Raw genomic sequence first — 18,272 nt, forward strand, 5'->3', positions numbered from 1 at the left:
AAAATGTAATGATGCAAATATTTGAGTATAAATGAAGGAACATCCTAGCACATTCACTTGCATAATACGTCTTATAACTTTACTTATGCTTTCATACTTTTTTCAGAACTGATTGTTTTGGTTTTGCCAGTCATGTTTTCAATGTTGAATAAATCTTTTTCTCGCTGATGACAAATATGTGCTACAAAACTGACTGTCTTCTCTCCCGGTCCCTTTTTCTATTTGTGCCACAGCGCTTCCCAACAGAAGACCATCTGATGATTCATAGGCACAAGCATGAGATGACTTTGAAGTTCCCCTCAATAAAAACAGACAATATGTTATCAGGTAAGGGGCCATCAGCAAAGAAGCTTTGGATGGTCAGATCAGTTCCATGCAAGAATTTTATTCTCCTTTGTGCTGGTTCCCACTCGCACATTCTGCACTTTGAAATTATACATGTCTGAGGTAGAGCAGAAATGTAATCAGCTAATGTAGTGTTCACCCAAATAATTGAAGAGCTGAGGCTTCTCATTTTCTGGAATGTGAAATATTTATTACTGTGAAACTTGGTTCCATGTAAGTTTTTCTTTTTTTTCTTTTTCTTTTTTTTTTTTTTTTTTTTTTTTACTCAAATACCTTTCATCATGCAACCAGTATTAATTAGGCTTCTGTAGGGCACACAGTGCTGTTCTGAGTACCTTGGGAGATGCACAGGTTGATGTATTTGCTGTCCTTGAGGACATCATGATAGAGCATGCATGTGAAAACTTAGCTAAAATGAAGGATCATTCACAATCTATCAGACAAGTATTGTAAGAGAAAAATGCTATTCAGTTTTAGTGGAAGGAGCTGAGATGATCAGTGATCCTTTCCACAGGAAATAGTACATGTCTCAAAGTGGGAGATTAAATGAGATAATGCATGGAAACATAGCAAGTACTCAGCAAATGTAAGCAGAAATAAATAATGCAAATAATTACTTTATGCCATTCCTTCCCATTTTGAGTGGCAGGGCCACTCAGGAATAGGATTGAGTAACCTGAATTGGGTTCTGTCTCACCTGACTATATGACCTTGAGCAAGTAATCGAAACTTTCTGGGCCTCAGTTTCTTTCTCCATAAAATGGGAACAATTGTATCTGCCCATTACTTTGAAGATCCACAAAATAATTCCTTAGAGAATGTTTCATAAATCCTAGCAAGTAATCACATAATTTCCTATGACCCTTCTCAGGATAGAAATATTTCATTGAACCCTGGACTCCCTGACATCATGAAAGAAATAACACATCTATGAACATGTTTTAATTGATATCAGCAGAGAAACCAACTGCTCCAGCAGACCTGGCTCATATATTTAGCGTTTCTATGGCACTTTAATTTTCCAAGTATTTTATCATCTCTTATTTGTAAGTCTTTGAGAGTTTTCAGATGGGTTATTACCAGGAAGCACACAAGGAGCCAGAGTAGCTTTCCTGGGCCCACTGAACAGGGCAAGGTTGAGGGTCCTTGATCCCTTTTGTGAACTCAGTGACAGTGACAGTTTAGGTACACGTTCAGATATTCCCAGTGTCAGAACTGTCCCCACAGCTTCCAAGTGTGTCAGCGATAGTATAGATGTGCTGTGATTTGGAAAACTCTAGAGCTCAAAGGCAGCCTTCCCCTGTCCCTCTCTCCTCCCCACACCCCTGATCTCTTTCTCTCTGTCAGCCCCTGTATGTTTTGTTTTGAATGAGTTGGTTCTTGGGAGACTGCTTCAACTTTCCCTATGGAGATGCAGAAACTGCAATTTGTAAGAGTTATAGAAGCCTGGAAAGGGTTAGGGAACAGGCCTGTCCTTTAGCTTTTATCATTTGCGGTGTCCTATGGAATCACACAGCGTATAACTTTATGGTTCAGCAATGGACATATGTATGCAAGTAGCAAGGCTATGGACTGTGCAGTTCCCAATTTTTAAAATTTTAAGTTCTTCCTGTATTTTCCCCAAATTGGATCCCTGAAATAGACCACCTGGTGGTAGAGGATTTGGAGGTGAATATCAGAGTGGCAGGTGTGGAGGGAGCTCTTCACTGTAGTGATAAGTACCAGTATAGTGTCTTTCAGGCAGCCTGCTACCCTGGTCCTACAAGGAGCGCCACTTGAAGATCCAAGGGGGAAAAAAAGCAGCCCAAGATATGTGAACAATGGGGTGAAGCATTCTTCTATATATTGCCTAAAATAGGAAACAGAGTTTTGATTAATCTCTTGCAGCCTTTCAGTTGTTTTTACCAGATCCTTATTAGTTTGTGGCTGTTGCTGCCAATCATTGGCAGTGCCAAGTGGAAAATCATGGGAAGAAAAGTAACTTTAATTTTTACGATGTCTTATTTAGAATGAGAAAACAAAGGGAGACATAAACATGAGAAAAAACAGTAAGAATAATGTAGTGACTTATTATCTTTTGCTTTCTCATGTTTGATGTTGAAGTGGTATGAGACTATCTAATACTGCCAATAAAATTGAGTACTAAATTTGAAAACTTGCTACTCACTTCACATGTTTATCATCTCATAAGATTTTCTTATTGGAAGGGAATGCAAAAAGTATTCAGCCCAGCTCCATTTTCTCGCACTTGGAGAACTGAAGTCCTGTCTGTAATATACGGTGGTGTCCACACTGAATTATTATTTTTCCCTAGGAAATACTTCAATGTTTATTTATCTCAAACCTCATTTTTCATAATGATAGTTTTAGAATACTGGATTGTGATTGCAAATTTATAAGTTTTATTTATCTGTATCTGAATTTCAATTTATCAAAAACTTTGGAATCCACTTTTATTAAAAAGGTTCATTAAAATGTATTTACTTTAAGCCCTATTTTATGAATAGATGAGTGAAGATGAATGGGTTTATATAGTTTAAAATGTAAAATCGAGAATAAAAATGAAATCTCAAATGAACACCAAAACAAAATTATTAAAGCCCCACTTGGACCATTTCTTCCCCCAAACAATATTCAATTACATAAAATTGGATTTCAGATCTGGGGCTTAGCATATGTTGAGAAGACAAAGTGTAGTAGGCATTTTTATGACTAATTTCAGGGTATTTGGTTAACCTTCATTTGGAGCATCACTTTATCCTTCATTAATTGCAAATGTTGCAGTTTGTGATGGTGTTAAGATATCACAGATCAGAGTCTTCAAGAATAATTTTCCAGGGCTGGGAGTATAGGGTGTAGCTCAGTGGTAGAGCATTTGCTTAGCATGTGTGAGACCCTGAATTAATTCCTAGCACTGCCAAAAAAAAAAAAAAGTAAAGAAAAGAGAAGTTTCCAAAGATGTGAATTACTCTTATGGATTTGTTGGAAGGTCCATTAATTTAGTTCACATAGAGTTCACAACTCAAAAATGACTATTACTGATCTGTGTTATATCATAAGGTAGGACAGTAAAAGCAGAAGTGATGATATTTTATTGAAATGAGTCTGCTTTTCTGATAGACAATAAACTCCTTATTCTATAGGGACAGAATAAGGATACAAATGGGGATGGTGGTATTGAGTTCAGGGGATAAAGACTCGTACAACCCCTTACTACCTTGGTCCTGTCCTCTTGAATTGGTCCATGTGTACTTGCCAGCATCCTGATCTGATGATGGTTCTGAGTCTGTCCCTTCTTCTATATTTGTTCTGATGAGAGGTAATGTCATATTGAGGGAAGTTGTGCTCTTTCAAAGCTGGAAATAGGAATCTGAAGAGGACAACGTATTTCCACACATAGGTTGCAAAAGTACCAGCTATTACATGACATATATGGACTCAATTTGAAAACCATGGTCAAATTTTGGTATAGAGATCAAGAAGATGAGGTTTGAGTTTATTTTAATGGTATTATAGTTAGCTACCCAGGAATTTCCAAATTTTGCCCAACCTCCACTTTTTTCTCTTTTTTTAAAAACAGGATCCTCAGGTTTTATGCAGAAAAACCAAAACCAGAATGGGAATCAAAGTATCTTAAGTGCAACTTTATTTATAGCTAAACAAGCAAATTATATTCCAAATGAGAATCCAAATTGGAGAAAAAGAATGATTGAAGCACACCTCCCCTCTTCATTCTTTCTTGCCATAAATCTTGGAACCAGTGAGTTCAGTCTTTCCTGTGGAGAGAGTGAGACAGGCACCCTTCAGGATAGGGACACATATGCATGTGTGTGAGTGTGTGTGTCCGTGACTTAGAAGGGGATAGGTTTCACTGCATGGGGGGGAAGGTGAAGTTCCGAGTGCTGAGGATTTTCCCAAAAGATAAAACCCAATTTCTCAGGTGGGAAGACTGAGAAAGAGACACATGGAACAAGGCCTTTAAATGACTAGCAATCCCACTCCCAGATATCATAGCCCCCTTAATGTTGTAGGCAGTGGGTCTGTGCTTAGAGGCAGGCTGGGGCAGGCACCAGTCCAGGAGTGGGGAGAGGGGCTGAAGTTGCCCCTCCCCCATGGTCTGTGTATTATTCAACAAACATTTATTGAGAACCTACAAGAGTTCATCATGTGCGTACTGCACCAGACAAGGCACCTAAGATCCCTCTTATCATGGGACTTACTACACTCTAGTGGAGTGTGGAAGAAGAGAAATAAACAACAACAAAACAACCCAGATAAGTGAATAAAGAAATTTTACTAGTGACAAGTGCCATGAAGATAAAGCTTGACAAGTGGACAGCAAGTGGCCAGCAGGCCACCTAAAGTCCCATGATCAGGAAAGTCTCTCTGTATTTGTGCAAAGACTGACATGCAGCACTGAAGTCAGGGGTCCTTTCTCCCTGACTCCTGCATATGGTGGGTTTGGATGGAACAACACTGTAGGACTGGATGTGGCACAGCTGGCTATGTCTTGACCTGGCACACCCAAGAGAGCCAAACGACTCTTCTTGCTGCCATCTTCCTTCTCAATTTCTCAGCACTCACCATGTGGCATAAGTGATCATACACTCCTTCAGAGCCCAACTGTGTCCCCAGGCTAGGTCTAGAATCAGGGCCCATCTCTAGTTCCAGACTCTAAAGCTAATTCTCACCATGGAAAAAGCAAGAACATGATTTAATGAAGTGGAACATTTGTCTCCAAAAGGCTAATCATGGTCTCCCCAACAGCCCAAATCCATTAGTCGTGGTGCTTACTGCAAACACTACTCAATAATTCATGGGCATTTTAATGGGGTAACCAAAGGGAAGGTGCCATATGGAACTCCAAATTCTTTTTAGAATGAACTGGGATATTTAAAAAAAAAAAAACTGATTGAGTAAATAAATAACATCACACACCACACACACACACACACACACACATACAGCCCATACTTACCTCCTCTTCTTGGCAATTCCATTGACAGTAAAGGTATATAGTTACTTCCCAATATTTAAATTAATTGGACCTTTATGGAACAGAGGGTGGTAGAAGTGGCTTTCACCAGAGGGCAGCATCAAAACTATAATGCTGCCATTTATAGCTTTACCTTATGTCTGTGCCCTGTACTTTACATACACATCATTTTGTACTTGTTATGGTTTAGATGTGGTATACCCCAAAAACTCATGTGTGAGAATGCCAGAAGGTTTGGAGGAGAAATGATTGGGTTATAGCCTTAACCTGATCAGTGAATTAATCCCTGATGGGATTAACTGAGTGGTAACTGGAGGTAGGTGGGGTGTGACTGGAGGAAGCAGTTCACTGAGAGAGTGAGTATGGGGTATATATTTTATATCTGGAGAGTGGAGTCTTTCTCTTTGCTTTCTGATCACCACATGAGCTGCTTCCCCCTGCCACACTCTTCTACATGGGCCCTAGGGAATGAAGTCTGCTGTCTATGGATTGAGACCTCTGAAACCGTGAGCCCTCAAATAAACTTTTCTTTCCCTATAGTTGTTCTGGTCAGGTCCTTTAGTCACAGCAGCGAAAAAACTGACTAAAACAGTTCTCAACACATCTTTTACCATATGAAGATACAAGATGGAGAGCATGAATAGTTTGTCCAAAGCCCCTATGTGTCTATGATTTTCTTACTATATACCTAGATGTGTTGAAATGTACTAAGAACATATTTTGGTCTTTGATTTATGTTTGGATATAAATCTATGAACTGCTTTTTTTTTTTTTTTGTACTGGGGATCGAACCCTGGGTCACAATTCATCTTTATCTTTAGTCCTTTTAATTTTTTATTTTGAGATATGGTCTTGTTAATTTACTTAGGGCCTCGTTAAGTTGTGAACAGCTTTTTCTTATATTATTCAGTAGTCTTCAAATAGAGCAAATCATCAAAATCCTTAGGAGGAGATTTTAACACATTGCAAGAAAGAAAGAGTTGTGTTTTTAAATCAGATTGCCTCATCTATTTGGCTAATAGGATGCAATTGACTGTTGGCATTTTAAATTGTCAGCTTCTTATCTATGGTCAAGCAACATAGAATTTTTGATAATTCACCCGAGTACTTTGGAGGCCTTGCTTTGCAATGTTTTTTTATGTATGAAAAATTGGCTTGCACCTGGAAACAAGTCCCTCTTGACAAAGACTGTAGGAGAACTCAGGCAATTAGGGACTAAGAGGAAACATTTAGCTTGAGCTTCCACTATTCAGGGCAGATCTTGATAATAAAACCCCTTGGATCCCTTAGTTCCCTTGGTGAGCAGAGGCATGGTATCTTGGGTTAATAACCCTTACCAGCTCAGCCTCTCTAAAGTAAATTGAAATTGTGGCTTGGCTGCTACTGAACACACAGGGTATCCCATGGCTGACAGTGAGTAGGTGTGTACTACACGTGGGCATGGATTGCAGAAGATGCCCTTCTCTGTGCATTTTCTAATTGACTCACAAGTGCTTGTAAGGACATTTAACCCACCCCTTCTCCATGTTCACAATAAATGGATTCCAGCCTTCGATCCAAGAGTCTGTATGTTTGTCAATCTCTCAAATGGATTACCCAAGCCAGGGTGGTTTTTAAGCACCACACAGATATTGTTTGAAAGCAGATTCACCTTGGTTTGCCTCATGGTAGGATTGCCTCTTTAGATAGATGCAGGGAAGTAGTATCAGTGTTACTGAGGGAATCCCTTTGCTTCCTTTGTATATTCACACTGAATAAAAGGCATGTTTATCTCAAAGAAGAAGCCTAATATCCTATAGAATTTTCTGAATTGTTACTGATAAACAGTATTTACAAAGGATTATGTATTTAAAAATTCATCTAAGGTAAACTCTCTTGCTTAGGACTTGATTAAAATTCAGATAGGAACTAAGTTAAAATATTTTTCAAAGGTATTTGCTTGGGCTGAGGTTGTGGCTCAGTAGTAGAGCATTTGCCTAGCATGCGTGAGGCACTCGGTTTAATCCTCAGCACCATATAAAAATAAATAAATGAAATAAGTGTATCGTGTCCATTTATAACTAAAAAAATTTTTTTAAAAAGGTATTTGCTAAACAATTAAAGAGATAAATATAACTTTAAAAAGAAAATAAAACTACCTAAGATTTTTAAAATTTAATATCAGACTTTTCTGAGAACAATAACTCAATAAAATTGATAAAGTTGTTCCAATTCTTTTCACTATTGATTTGAGCCACTCTCTTGAGGAATTCCATTTCACCATATTTTGTTGGTCAAATCTGAGTCATGTAAATAATAAAAATGCCTTGAAAATACCCTGTAATTAGAATGGTCATAAATTCAAACTGGTCTGAATCATTGAGACTTATGTACTATTTCTACCACTATCAATTTAATATCAAAAGACACAAAATTACTTGGCATAGTTCTTAGTAATACCATAGTTGAGACCGTCAAATCAATAGGAAAGAAAATTTTGCTTAGAAAATTAACTTCCTTCCCTAGTATATGGTGGGGCTCCTTCCACCATGTTTTTCCTCCCCCCAGATTGATGACTTGCTGCCTTACCTTTATTATCATTGAGGAAAAGGAAACAGAAAATATAATTTAAATGCAGTTCTGAAACCAAATAAGTTAGGGATTTTTATTAACTGTAGAGCAGACGAAACATCTTTTAATTTTTAATTTTTTTAATTTTTATTTTTTATTTTTTTTTGGGGGGGCGGGGTTACCAGGGATTGAACTCAGGGGCACTCGACCATTGAACCACATCCCCAGCCCTTTTTTGTATTTTGTTTAGAGACAGGGTCTCACTGAGTTGCTTAGCACCTCACCAGCTAAAGCTGGCTTTGAACTCCTGATCCTCCTCGCTCAGCCTCCCTGCACCCCAGCTGCTGGAATTACAGGTGTGCACCACTGCACCTGGGCAAACATTTTTTTTTAAAATCAAGTTTCAGAATTTAGCTTCATGCTAAATTACATTGTAATAATAGTACTTGACGGGCTGAAGCAGACTATGAGCTGATGAGAAACTTAGTTGCTTTTTTTCTTTTTCTTTTAAAAGTAGCTTTAGCCATACACTCATCGTCTGCCCCACTGATAATGTGCAGAATTTACTATCATGTAACTGGTGGGTGAATTCCTAAATTATAAGGCCAGGATTGTGACCTTCTTCTGGGTAGATATGCAAGTAGGATCTCAGCACGTGTTCTTTACCTAGCTCTTCCAGTACCAGAGATTCTAATAATAGACACTCCTTTTTGCATTTCAAGAAACAGACCCAGCAAGGGAACCAGATACTGGAATATGACAAACTTTGTAAGGATATTTTAAAAATCCCTTTTGATGTTAAGCTTTTTAAAATTTAACTTTTTATTTTTAATTGACACGATAATTTTACATATTTATGAAATATAGTGTGATATTTCAATTCATGTAGTACATGTAATGATCAGATCAGGATAACTGGCATGTCCATCATATCAGACATGTATCACTTATTTGTGTTGGAAACATTCCAAGTCCTCTCTACTAGCTCTTTGGAGATACATGATAAATTTTTGTCACCTGTAGTTATCCTATTGTGCTACAGAACATCAGGAGTTACTCCCTCCGTCCACCTATACCCCCATCCCATTAACCATTCTCTTTTTGCCCTCCACCTTCCCATATTCTCTTTCTTCTTCTATGAGTTGAACTTTTTAGCTTCTATATAGAAATGAGAACATGCAGAATTTTTCCATTCCTGACTTATTTCACTTTGCATAATGCTCTCCAGCTCCATCCATGTTGCAACAAATGTTAGGTTTTTATCCTCTTTTATTTGGTACCAATCATTTTTGTCCAATTGGTAAGAGGCTCCTGAAGGCCGCGGGAATAGGAAGAGAAGTGGGTAAGGTTTTCTGCTGGTACCTGCATCAGATGCTCAGGTCTCCTGGAAATCTAGTGTGCTATTTCCAAACCCTCTGGGAGAGGGGAACGTGCAGGTGTTTATGCAGCACCAATTCAGGTGTATTAAATCTTTGAAGTCAGGTGAAGTTCAAACTCAAAAGTTATTAACTTTTAGGTTAATTTGTGATTTGGAGTTATTCCTTTCTCTGATTCAGATATTCCTCACTGAAATGGAAACACTAAAAAAAAAAAAAAAAAAAAATGGTGAGCATAAAACCTCAATCAATCATCTCAGCTTGGAATTCCTATTGAAACCAGTTCCTGTAAGTCCTTGGAACATTGTCTATCTCTACTGAAAGAACACTCCTTGGATGTTACTCACTACAAAATCACAAGCTATTACTATTCAGCCTACAGAAATTAGTGATGTCAGATGTGACTGGTGTATGCTTTTAGATCTAAATTAGATAAGGTTTGCAAGCATTTTTGTTTATAAACATGGGTTTTACCCACTAACTTCTAGTCTAATTCCAGTAGGAGCAGTGATTTCATAAAGGCATTTGTGAGACTGAGAAATGCCACCTCTTTTACTTAAGCAACAGATAGATTGAACTGTCCCCCTCTTTGAACATTTGCATGTTTCCTGGCTTACTTGGAATTGGTACCATGTGATATCAAAGACAAGTATAGACCCTGTATTTAATTTTAATATATGTTAAAAGCTAAGTTCCCTTTTCTGATTCCAGTTGTAACTGGAAAGGATAGCTCATTCACAAGAAGGTGAATTAAAAAGTAGGAAGAGCAAGCCTTGTGTATTTGATATAGATATCAGCTTTGTTTTTCTTTATATTGCACAGCAAAGAAAATTACATTTGGTGACATTCCTAGGACCACCTTCTGGGTCTTCTGCTCTGGAGGTGGAAGCAACCCATGACTTCCCTCATTCCATGACTTTTGTTTCCTCCTACTAAAGAGGCCCAAGGTGATGGGCACTGTCCTCCAAATTCCTGAGCCACCATGCTTCCAACTCCTTTGTTGGTGTGTGTAGGTGCATGCTGGTATCTGGGAATAATTTTGTTTTGGAGCAGATGAGACACTCCCCTCAGTTGCGAGCATCTTGGCCCCTCACCTGGTGTCCTGCATTTGATTTCATGGACTGTCTCCTGACTCCTCTCAGAGTTCAGGAGGCTCACGGAGGCTGCTGGGTGTCTCTCTCTCTGCTTTGAACCTTGGCCCTAAGTTCTCAGTCTCTACTAAAGACACATAGAGGAACAAAAGGAAAATTAAAAACTGCAAACTAAATTCCTACTGATGACAAGTGGTCTCATGTTTCAGTTCTGTTTTGGGGTATTTTCTCAGAAATATTCTTGTGAGATAGTAGAGATTTGGGAGGCTTATCATGCAGTTCTACTGTATGAAGGAAATAAATGGTTCCAAGAATGGTTCTATTTCAGAAAAACCAGGAGATATTAGGTTAAACAGTTAATGATAAAATTTTATCTGTCTCCTCTCTCTCTCTCTCTCTCTCTCTCTCTCTCTCTCTCTCTCACATACACACACACACACACACACATACACACACACTTTTTATTTCTACTCTTAGTGTTTGTCTTACACCTTTTTTTTTGAGAAGGAAAAGTGGGTCTTTATCCCTTGTGAATTTTCTACCCATCTTCCCATTCATCACAGAGTCCACCTGTGACTGAGTAGTGGGGTCATGCTTTCTGTCCCCATCAAGCCCATCACTTAGGATTTAAAAAAAATATTGTTCTAATACATGACAGCAGAATGTATTTTGGTTCATTATACATGAATGGAGCATAACTTTTCATTTCTCTTGTTGTACATGATATAGAGTCACACCATTTGTGCAATCATGTATGTATGTAGGGTAATGATGTCAATATCATCCCACCATCTTTCCCACTCTCATGTCCCTGCCCCTCCTCCCCTCCCTCTCCTCTGACCCATCCGAAGTTCCTCCATTCTAACCTTCCCCCATCCATTATGGATCAGCATTCACATATCAGAGGAAACATTTGGCCTTTGGTTTTTTGGATTGGCTTATCTCACTTAGCATGATATTCTTCATCTCCATTCATTTACCTGTAAATGCCATAATTTTATTCTCCTTTAAGGCTGAGTAATATTCCATTGTGTATATATAGCACAGTTTCTTGATCTGTTCATCTATTGAAGAGCATCTATGTTGGTTCCATAGTTTGGCTATTGTGAATTGAACTGCTATAAACATTGATGTGGCTGCATCACTATAGTATGCTGATTTTAAGTCCTTTGGTTATAAACTGAGGAGTGGGATAGCTGAGTCAAATGGTGGTTCCATTCCAAGTTTTCTCAGGAATCTCCATACTGCTTTCCAAAGTGGATGGACCAATTTCAGAAAACTTTACATTTCTAAGCCTTACTTCTGACCTTATCACTAGTTCCAGCTATCACTTATGTTCCTATTTGCCTGTCCTTTTAAATAGTCATGCATTTCTTGGCCTATGGAAAGTAACTTTTGAAGCTAACCCATTAGAGGGGTGACTTTAGAATTTAAAGAATCCGAAAACTTTAGAACTTTATTTGAAAGATAAAGAATATGAAGGATAGGGAATGTGGGTAACTTCCCCTGAATCATACTGTTTTCAAATCTAGATGTCTGGATTGTCAAAATTGTCTTTTAAACACACAACAGAACCCTTTGGACCTGGAAGGGCAAAGAGCACAGAATTTAGATTGAAAAGGGATTGTGTCTGACGGTAAGAGATGACTTAGTGGTGAGTTGGCTACGAGTTGTATGACCATCTGTGAGGGGGCTTATTTTTCCATTTCTAAAATATTATCAACCCTATTAACCTTATAGACATATAAGGATTCTAGACAATATGCATGAAAATGTAAACTACAAAGTCCTGCATAAATATTAATTTTGACTTCTATAAACACACAACAGTTATATGTATATGTAGGATGCATAGGTACGTATGTGTGCATCTTAATAAGTTAACTAATGTGCTAATAAAACAATTTTCAATAAAATCCAATCTCTTCTGTCTCATAAATGCCCAGTTTTGGATCATCTGTGGTAGGTTTTCTGTGAACTCTCAGGACAGCTTAGTATTTTGGAGATCAGGTTAAGAATGGGTAAGAATGCAGTTGGGATTTTGCTGCTGTGGAATTCAAGTCCACCATTTGGAATGCTAATGTCCCTTTCCCATAAGGAATGAAGAGCCTTTGTCTCTGAGGAACTGATTCAATGAGGATATCCAACCATTTTCTGCTTCATGGATATTAAAATAGTCTTTGAATCTCTGTGGATATTTACTCATTGACTGGGTACTACTGTATATAATTTTGAAAAATAAATATAGTTCTAATTTATTGTAATATAGACATTTATGAAGCGTAGGAATGGCAGATTTATTTCAACTTCAGGGTACTTGTCAGTTGCTTGGTGGTAACAGCTTAGAGAAGGAGATGTTGAGACTATGTGTAGGTCCAGCTGGATAAATGCTATCTATCATCAACCTGGCACTGCCCATCATGGGCTTGGGTAGAGAAAAGACATGTAACAGTGGAAATAACACCAAGGCTTTGGTTAGAATCCTGGTGTGCCTGTTGCTTACCCAGGAGTACTGAAGCAAGACCCTCAATCACTCTGGATCTCAATTTTCCTCATTTGAAAAAAAAAAAAGTTATGTGACTAGGTGTCCCTCCATGAACCTCATGTCTTCTTACAGAGGTAGTTCACACATTGTTATTCTTGTCAACTCCTTCACTATGGAAGATGACTGTCCTTAGTGACTATAAAGGTATACTTCCACCTTACCTACCACCTAGGATCTTATGAGATTAGATTCCAGAAAATATTTTACGAACAGCAAAAGCTACAAAAATATGCCACAAATCACAACATCTGCTCTTCCAACTTTCTAAGTAGTAAGCTCTCTAGAAAGTCAAGAATATGAAAGAAATTCTTTTCCTTTTAAAGAGCATTCTCAGAACATTCTTTTGGCTACAGCAAAGGAAAATAAAATTAATAATGATATTTTTAAATGATGGAAGCAGAATGTGTTTGACTTGGAATCTTTTGTCATCCTTCTATGATTCTCAGAACGAGATAGATTTGCTGAATTTTCTTTCTCCATTAAGAAAAAAAGAACTAACATGCTTGTTTGTTTCTTTTTGTTTGCTGTAAAACTTTAGAAAAATCTTTTTTTTTTCTTTCTGCCCCCTGTGAAGTCAGGCTTAACATTGGCACAGAAGATTTTTGGCCTAGTTTTAGACACTTAAAAAGTTGCACAGTTGCAATGTGTAAGCGAGAGATATGAACTCCAGACAAGTGGAGGGCAGCAAGGTCTTATAAAGTTGTCCAGATGGAGGCTTGGGTGGGGGGCGGGAGTCCTTGCCCACTGCAGTCTCCATCCATTGTATTCCTGCTTTGCAGTTGATGGTTTTTTTTGCTTGCCCTCTGCCATTTTATTTAAAGGGCTGGAAGCTTGTGGATGACTGGCAGGCATCTTAGTAAGCTAAGGGGTGGGTACTTGCATTGACTTTTGAGAAAGAGCCCCATTTATGATCATTGGACCTCTGTTTTCAGATCAGACTCCGACCCCAACGAGATTCCTGAAGAACTGCGAGGAGGTGGGCCTCTTCAGCGAGCTGGACTGCTCCTTTGAGCATGAGTTCAGGAAGGCTCAGGAGGAGGAGAGCAGCAAGCGGGTAGGTTTGCTGAAGAGGTGCTTCCCTAACACCTGCTAGAAACTTCCACATGGAAACAGAGCGGTATCACAAATTGCGTTGAAGGGCCTCGAAACAGTATCTCATCTCTTTGCAGATGTTTGTCTCATATGTTAAAAAAAAAAAAAAAAAAATCGATGAATCCCTGATTGTGATAGAATTCAAACCTTGGATGAATCATGAGAAAATAAGTATAGCAAATATTAAATTAAAGCAAAAAAAACCAATTACCTGATTCTTGAAGCTATGTGGATAAATGCACAGAACATTTTGATTTTCAACCAATAGTTTTATTTTGCTAAGTATTTAGCATCGGCCTTACATGGGCAGTGAGTGCAGAAGACAAGAGTCAAAGGGCGAGAGAACAGGTGAGTCACAGAGGTAGGAGAGGGGCGTTCACCAGGTTTGGGCCCAGGTTATAATTGTCTGTGTTCCATAATCTTTGTAGTCATTCTCCACGGATTCCTAATTACTTCCTGTTTATGTTACTTGGTCAGATTATTGAACATCTGTTGTTGGTGAAATAAATAGGTTAATTACAAGTGTGGATCACTTGTTTTTAAAAATGTAAGAAATTAGCCAGGCACAGTGGTATAGGCCTATAATCCCAGTGACTGGGAAGGCTGAGGCAAGAGGATTGCAAGTTCAAAACCAGCCTCAACAACTTAGTGAGGCCCTAAGCAACTTAGCAAGACCCTGTCTCAAAATTAAAAAAATAAATAAATAAAAAGGGCTGGGGATGTTGTTCAGTAGTTGAGCACCCCTGGGTTTGATACCCAGTTACAAAAAAAAAAAAAAAAAAAAAAAAAGAGTAAGAAATTGGGCTGAGGTTGTGGCTCAGTGGTAAAGCACTAGCTAACGTGTGAGGCACTGGGTTTGATCCTGAGCACCACATAAAAAATAAATAATAAATACTCCACTATATATGTGTATCAAAGTACATTCCACTGTCATATATAACTAATTAAAATAAATTTAAAAACTTAAAAAAATAAGATAAAGTTATTATGTCCATCCACAATTAAAAAAATATTTTAAAAAGCTCAATACCTTTTAAAAATATAAGAAATTCACTATGAAATTCTTTAGAATATAGTCTATTTTTATTGTAACATTGTGTTAATTTTAAAATCACTTTACATGATGAAGGAAAGGAGATGGGGGTCAGAAAAAAGTGACAAGGATGCTTTTTAGTTTTTTTTCTTGTCTCTGTCATAGGGTGTTACTCACTGTCCACAGTGTACTAAAAAACAAATTAGACGCAGTCCATGAACAGAAACTTAAAATGTGAAGGATGATTGAAAGGAAGGGCCAGCTAGGTACTCATGAACTCTAAAGTTCCAGTTGTTCCAACTGGAGAGGAAATTTTAAAAGACTGATATTTCTCTGAGTGTTTCAAAGCCTTTGAATCTTCCTCTCTGTGAAATTATAATAATCCTTTTCCACCAGATTGTTCATGTCACATTCTCACATTATGATAGGCCAGGGCTTGTATTCAATTTGTATAGCTTTAGGGAAAAAGAAATCAGGAAAAGAATTGACATGTCTAAGAGGGGTACAAAAATCTCAATTCATTTTATTTATTTATAATTAATTTGTTATTTATACTTGACATTCTCTTCCCCTACCCAGCTAAATGACATGGAATGCCTTTTTCTCTTTTGAAAACAAATACTTATATAACAAGTACTATTTATTAGGCAAATAATAAAGTTCTGAGTGCTTTAAAAATTAACTCCATAAAAGTAGAAGGCATAATTCTATAACTCACTGCGATGGAAGTAGATTTTGAAAAGCCATGCAAATGACTAGGGGCAAGAAGAAAGTCTAATCTAGTAAATTTCCTCTGGTTGAGTCATCTATTTAGTTCATTTGGTAGGTTTGCTGATGTAGAAGATGACTGGAGGAATTAAGTTTGGTCATTTCTTGAGATAACCAAAGTTGGCCTCTTACATATATTGAGCCATAGAAAGATGTGTACTTGGCTCACATTGTCTTCGTGTCTGGTGGAATAGTTTTAATAGCCTTGATTTTCCTAAAGACATTTCACCAAGAATGGTTTTGTGAAGCTCATGGTAGGGGTGTGGTTTTCGATATTCTCCACTGCCTTATGCGTGATTTCCTATGTGAAGCCAGTGCGAGGAATTCTTGCAGATCTGAATTCCAGGAAATGGCTTGCTTCCCCCAAAGAACTGAAATATTTTCTCCTCCTGGACACGAGAATCGTGTAACTGGTTGTTTCTCTTTTCGTTTTGCCCGCTAGTCAAATTTACTGCTTAACTTGGAGAACTTTTTAGAACACAATGATAAGCCATATTTTACTTCCCCCTTGGACTAGACTTTCAGTTCTAGTTTATATTTTCTCTGGTCCTGAATTTTAATTAAAAGATTTTTTTTTTCATGCTATCCGTGTTTGATGAGTTGCTGTAAATTCCTTGTGGCTTGGGAAGGAGTACAAATCATTAAAAAATTAAAATAATTACGTAAGCAACATTGAGAAAGGACTATTACAACTGTAGAACTATGTGTTTTCTTTCTTTTCAATACATCTCATAGTCCATGGGATGATTCATAATGGGTCTGTGGGTGGCAATCCTGCAGCCAGCCTCCCCTGTGGTTTGCCTCTCAGGACACCACAGTTTCATACCCTAGCCCCATTTGCATGCACTAGAAGCTGGTCTGCATTTGGGCTGTTGAAGCTTCCTCTTTCCTTGTCTCATTTACTCATGTGGCCATTGCTATACAAGAGGGCATCCTCTGGAGGTCCAGAGCACAGTACTCATCTGGCAGCCAAATGGACTGTGTGGTAGGTTCTACCCAGCATTTCTTTGGAAGCTGGTGGGTGGGGACATGAGGAGTGGGAGGGATGCTTCCCTATCTGATGATATCCTTTTACCTATTCCCTGGACCATTTCTCCAGATGTCAACATCTCTGACTTACTACCACCTCCAGCTACTACTTCATTTATTTATTTTTTTGCCTCTCGAAAAAGTAGAGACACAGAGTCCTTATTCAGCGCACAGCTTATTAGCCACCATGGAGTGTTATCTGCTCTTTTCCTTCTTCTCTTCTATCCGATGGTTATTTCCTTTTCCTCTGATGCCCCCGGTTCTTCTCATTTTTCTCATTTGCCTCTGAGTCTTGAATAAGACTTGCATGGGTTCATGAGCACATTTTCGTAAACTGGAGGATGGATTAATTTATTTGGAGAGTTTGTTTTAAAAGGGTTCTTGTTTGAAAACTCTAAGTACTTTATACACAAATACGGGGAAGATCAGAAGAAAATTCTGTTAAAGAGCAAACAGAGAATTTATCCTTGCTTAGGCCATGTAACTGTCCATTGGAGAAAATGCTGTTCTACACATTCTACAGCTCATCCTGAAATCCTTTTCTGAAAACATCCCAATATGCGTATAGAATAAGGACAGGCTATCAGCAGGTCATGTCCCCTGCAAAAGGCCCCGATATCAGTACCAATGTTACATATGGCAGATAGCATATGCCATAATTGCCTCAATGTTCTATGTGAATGTAAACTCATAGCCTTATAACTCTTTAATCAGATACCCCCTCAGAAAAGCATGTTGTAACTCACTAGCAGATATCACAAATCTCAGCTTGCCTGTGGCTTAGAACTTAGGATAATCCATATCCTGAAACACACAGGACACCTTTGTTCATCAGTTTTCTTTCAAGAAATATTTTCAAATGTCTTCCACATGCTAGGCACTGTCCCAGGCATTAGATGAACAGGCCACTGAATACAGATGATAAGGAATACAAACAGTAAAGAAGTGAAGAACATATCTTACATGTCAGATGGCAATAAGTACTATGGAGATAAATGCAGTAGGGCCTTATAGATCATTTAAAGGACTTTGGCTCTTACTCTGGGTGAGATGGGGAACCATAGAACAATTCTAAGCAGAGGAGTGATAGGGTCTTAGTGCTTGAGAAAGATCATGTTGGCTGTTGAATTGAAAGCAAATTGTTGCAGTGTCAGAGAGAAGACAGTTAAGCAGGTATTAAAAGAATCTAGGTTGAAGATGATAGATTATCTCAAAGTAGAGATGGAGGGGTTGTTAGATTCTAGATGCATTTTGAAGACACAGGCAGCAGAACTTGCTGGGGTCAGATTAGACTGGGGAATAATAGGAAGAGTAGAATTAAGGATGAACCCAGACTTTTGGCTTGTACAACTAGAAGGAGGGAGTTGTCTGTGGGAGGAGCAGGTTGGGGGCAGGGCAGAATTGGGAGGTTTGTCTTTAAATGAAAAGTGGAGGTAGTGGACCAGCA

At 38.2% G+C, this 18,272-nt stretch overlaps 1 protein-coding gene across 7 annotated transcripts in view; it reads left to right on the forward strand.

The window, feature by feature from the left end:
* CREB5 (cAMP responsive element binding protein 5) overlaps positions 1 to 18,272 on the forward strand; it is a 392,310-nt gene that overhangs the window by 79,330 nt on the left and 294,708 nt on the right. For all 7 annotated transcript variants that reach the window (XM_079152559.1, XM_079152564.1, XM_079152560.1 and 4 more), the window contains 2 exons: positions 234 to 327; positions 13,836 to 13,957. In XM_079152559.1, the coding sequence (XP_079008685.1) occupies positions 234 to 327; positions 13,836 to 13,957 (216 nt within the window). The remainder of the gene's footprint in view (positions 1 to 233; positions 328 to 13,835; positions 13,958 to 18,272) is intronic.

This window comes from Sciurus vulgaris (assembly GCF_902686455.1).
Source record: "Sciurus vulgaris genome assembly, chromosome: 8".
In the NCBI taxonomy this organism is placed as follows: Eukaryota; Metazoa; Chordata; class Mammalia; order Rodentia; family Sciuridae; genus Sciurus; species Sciurus vulgaris.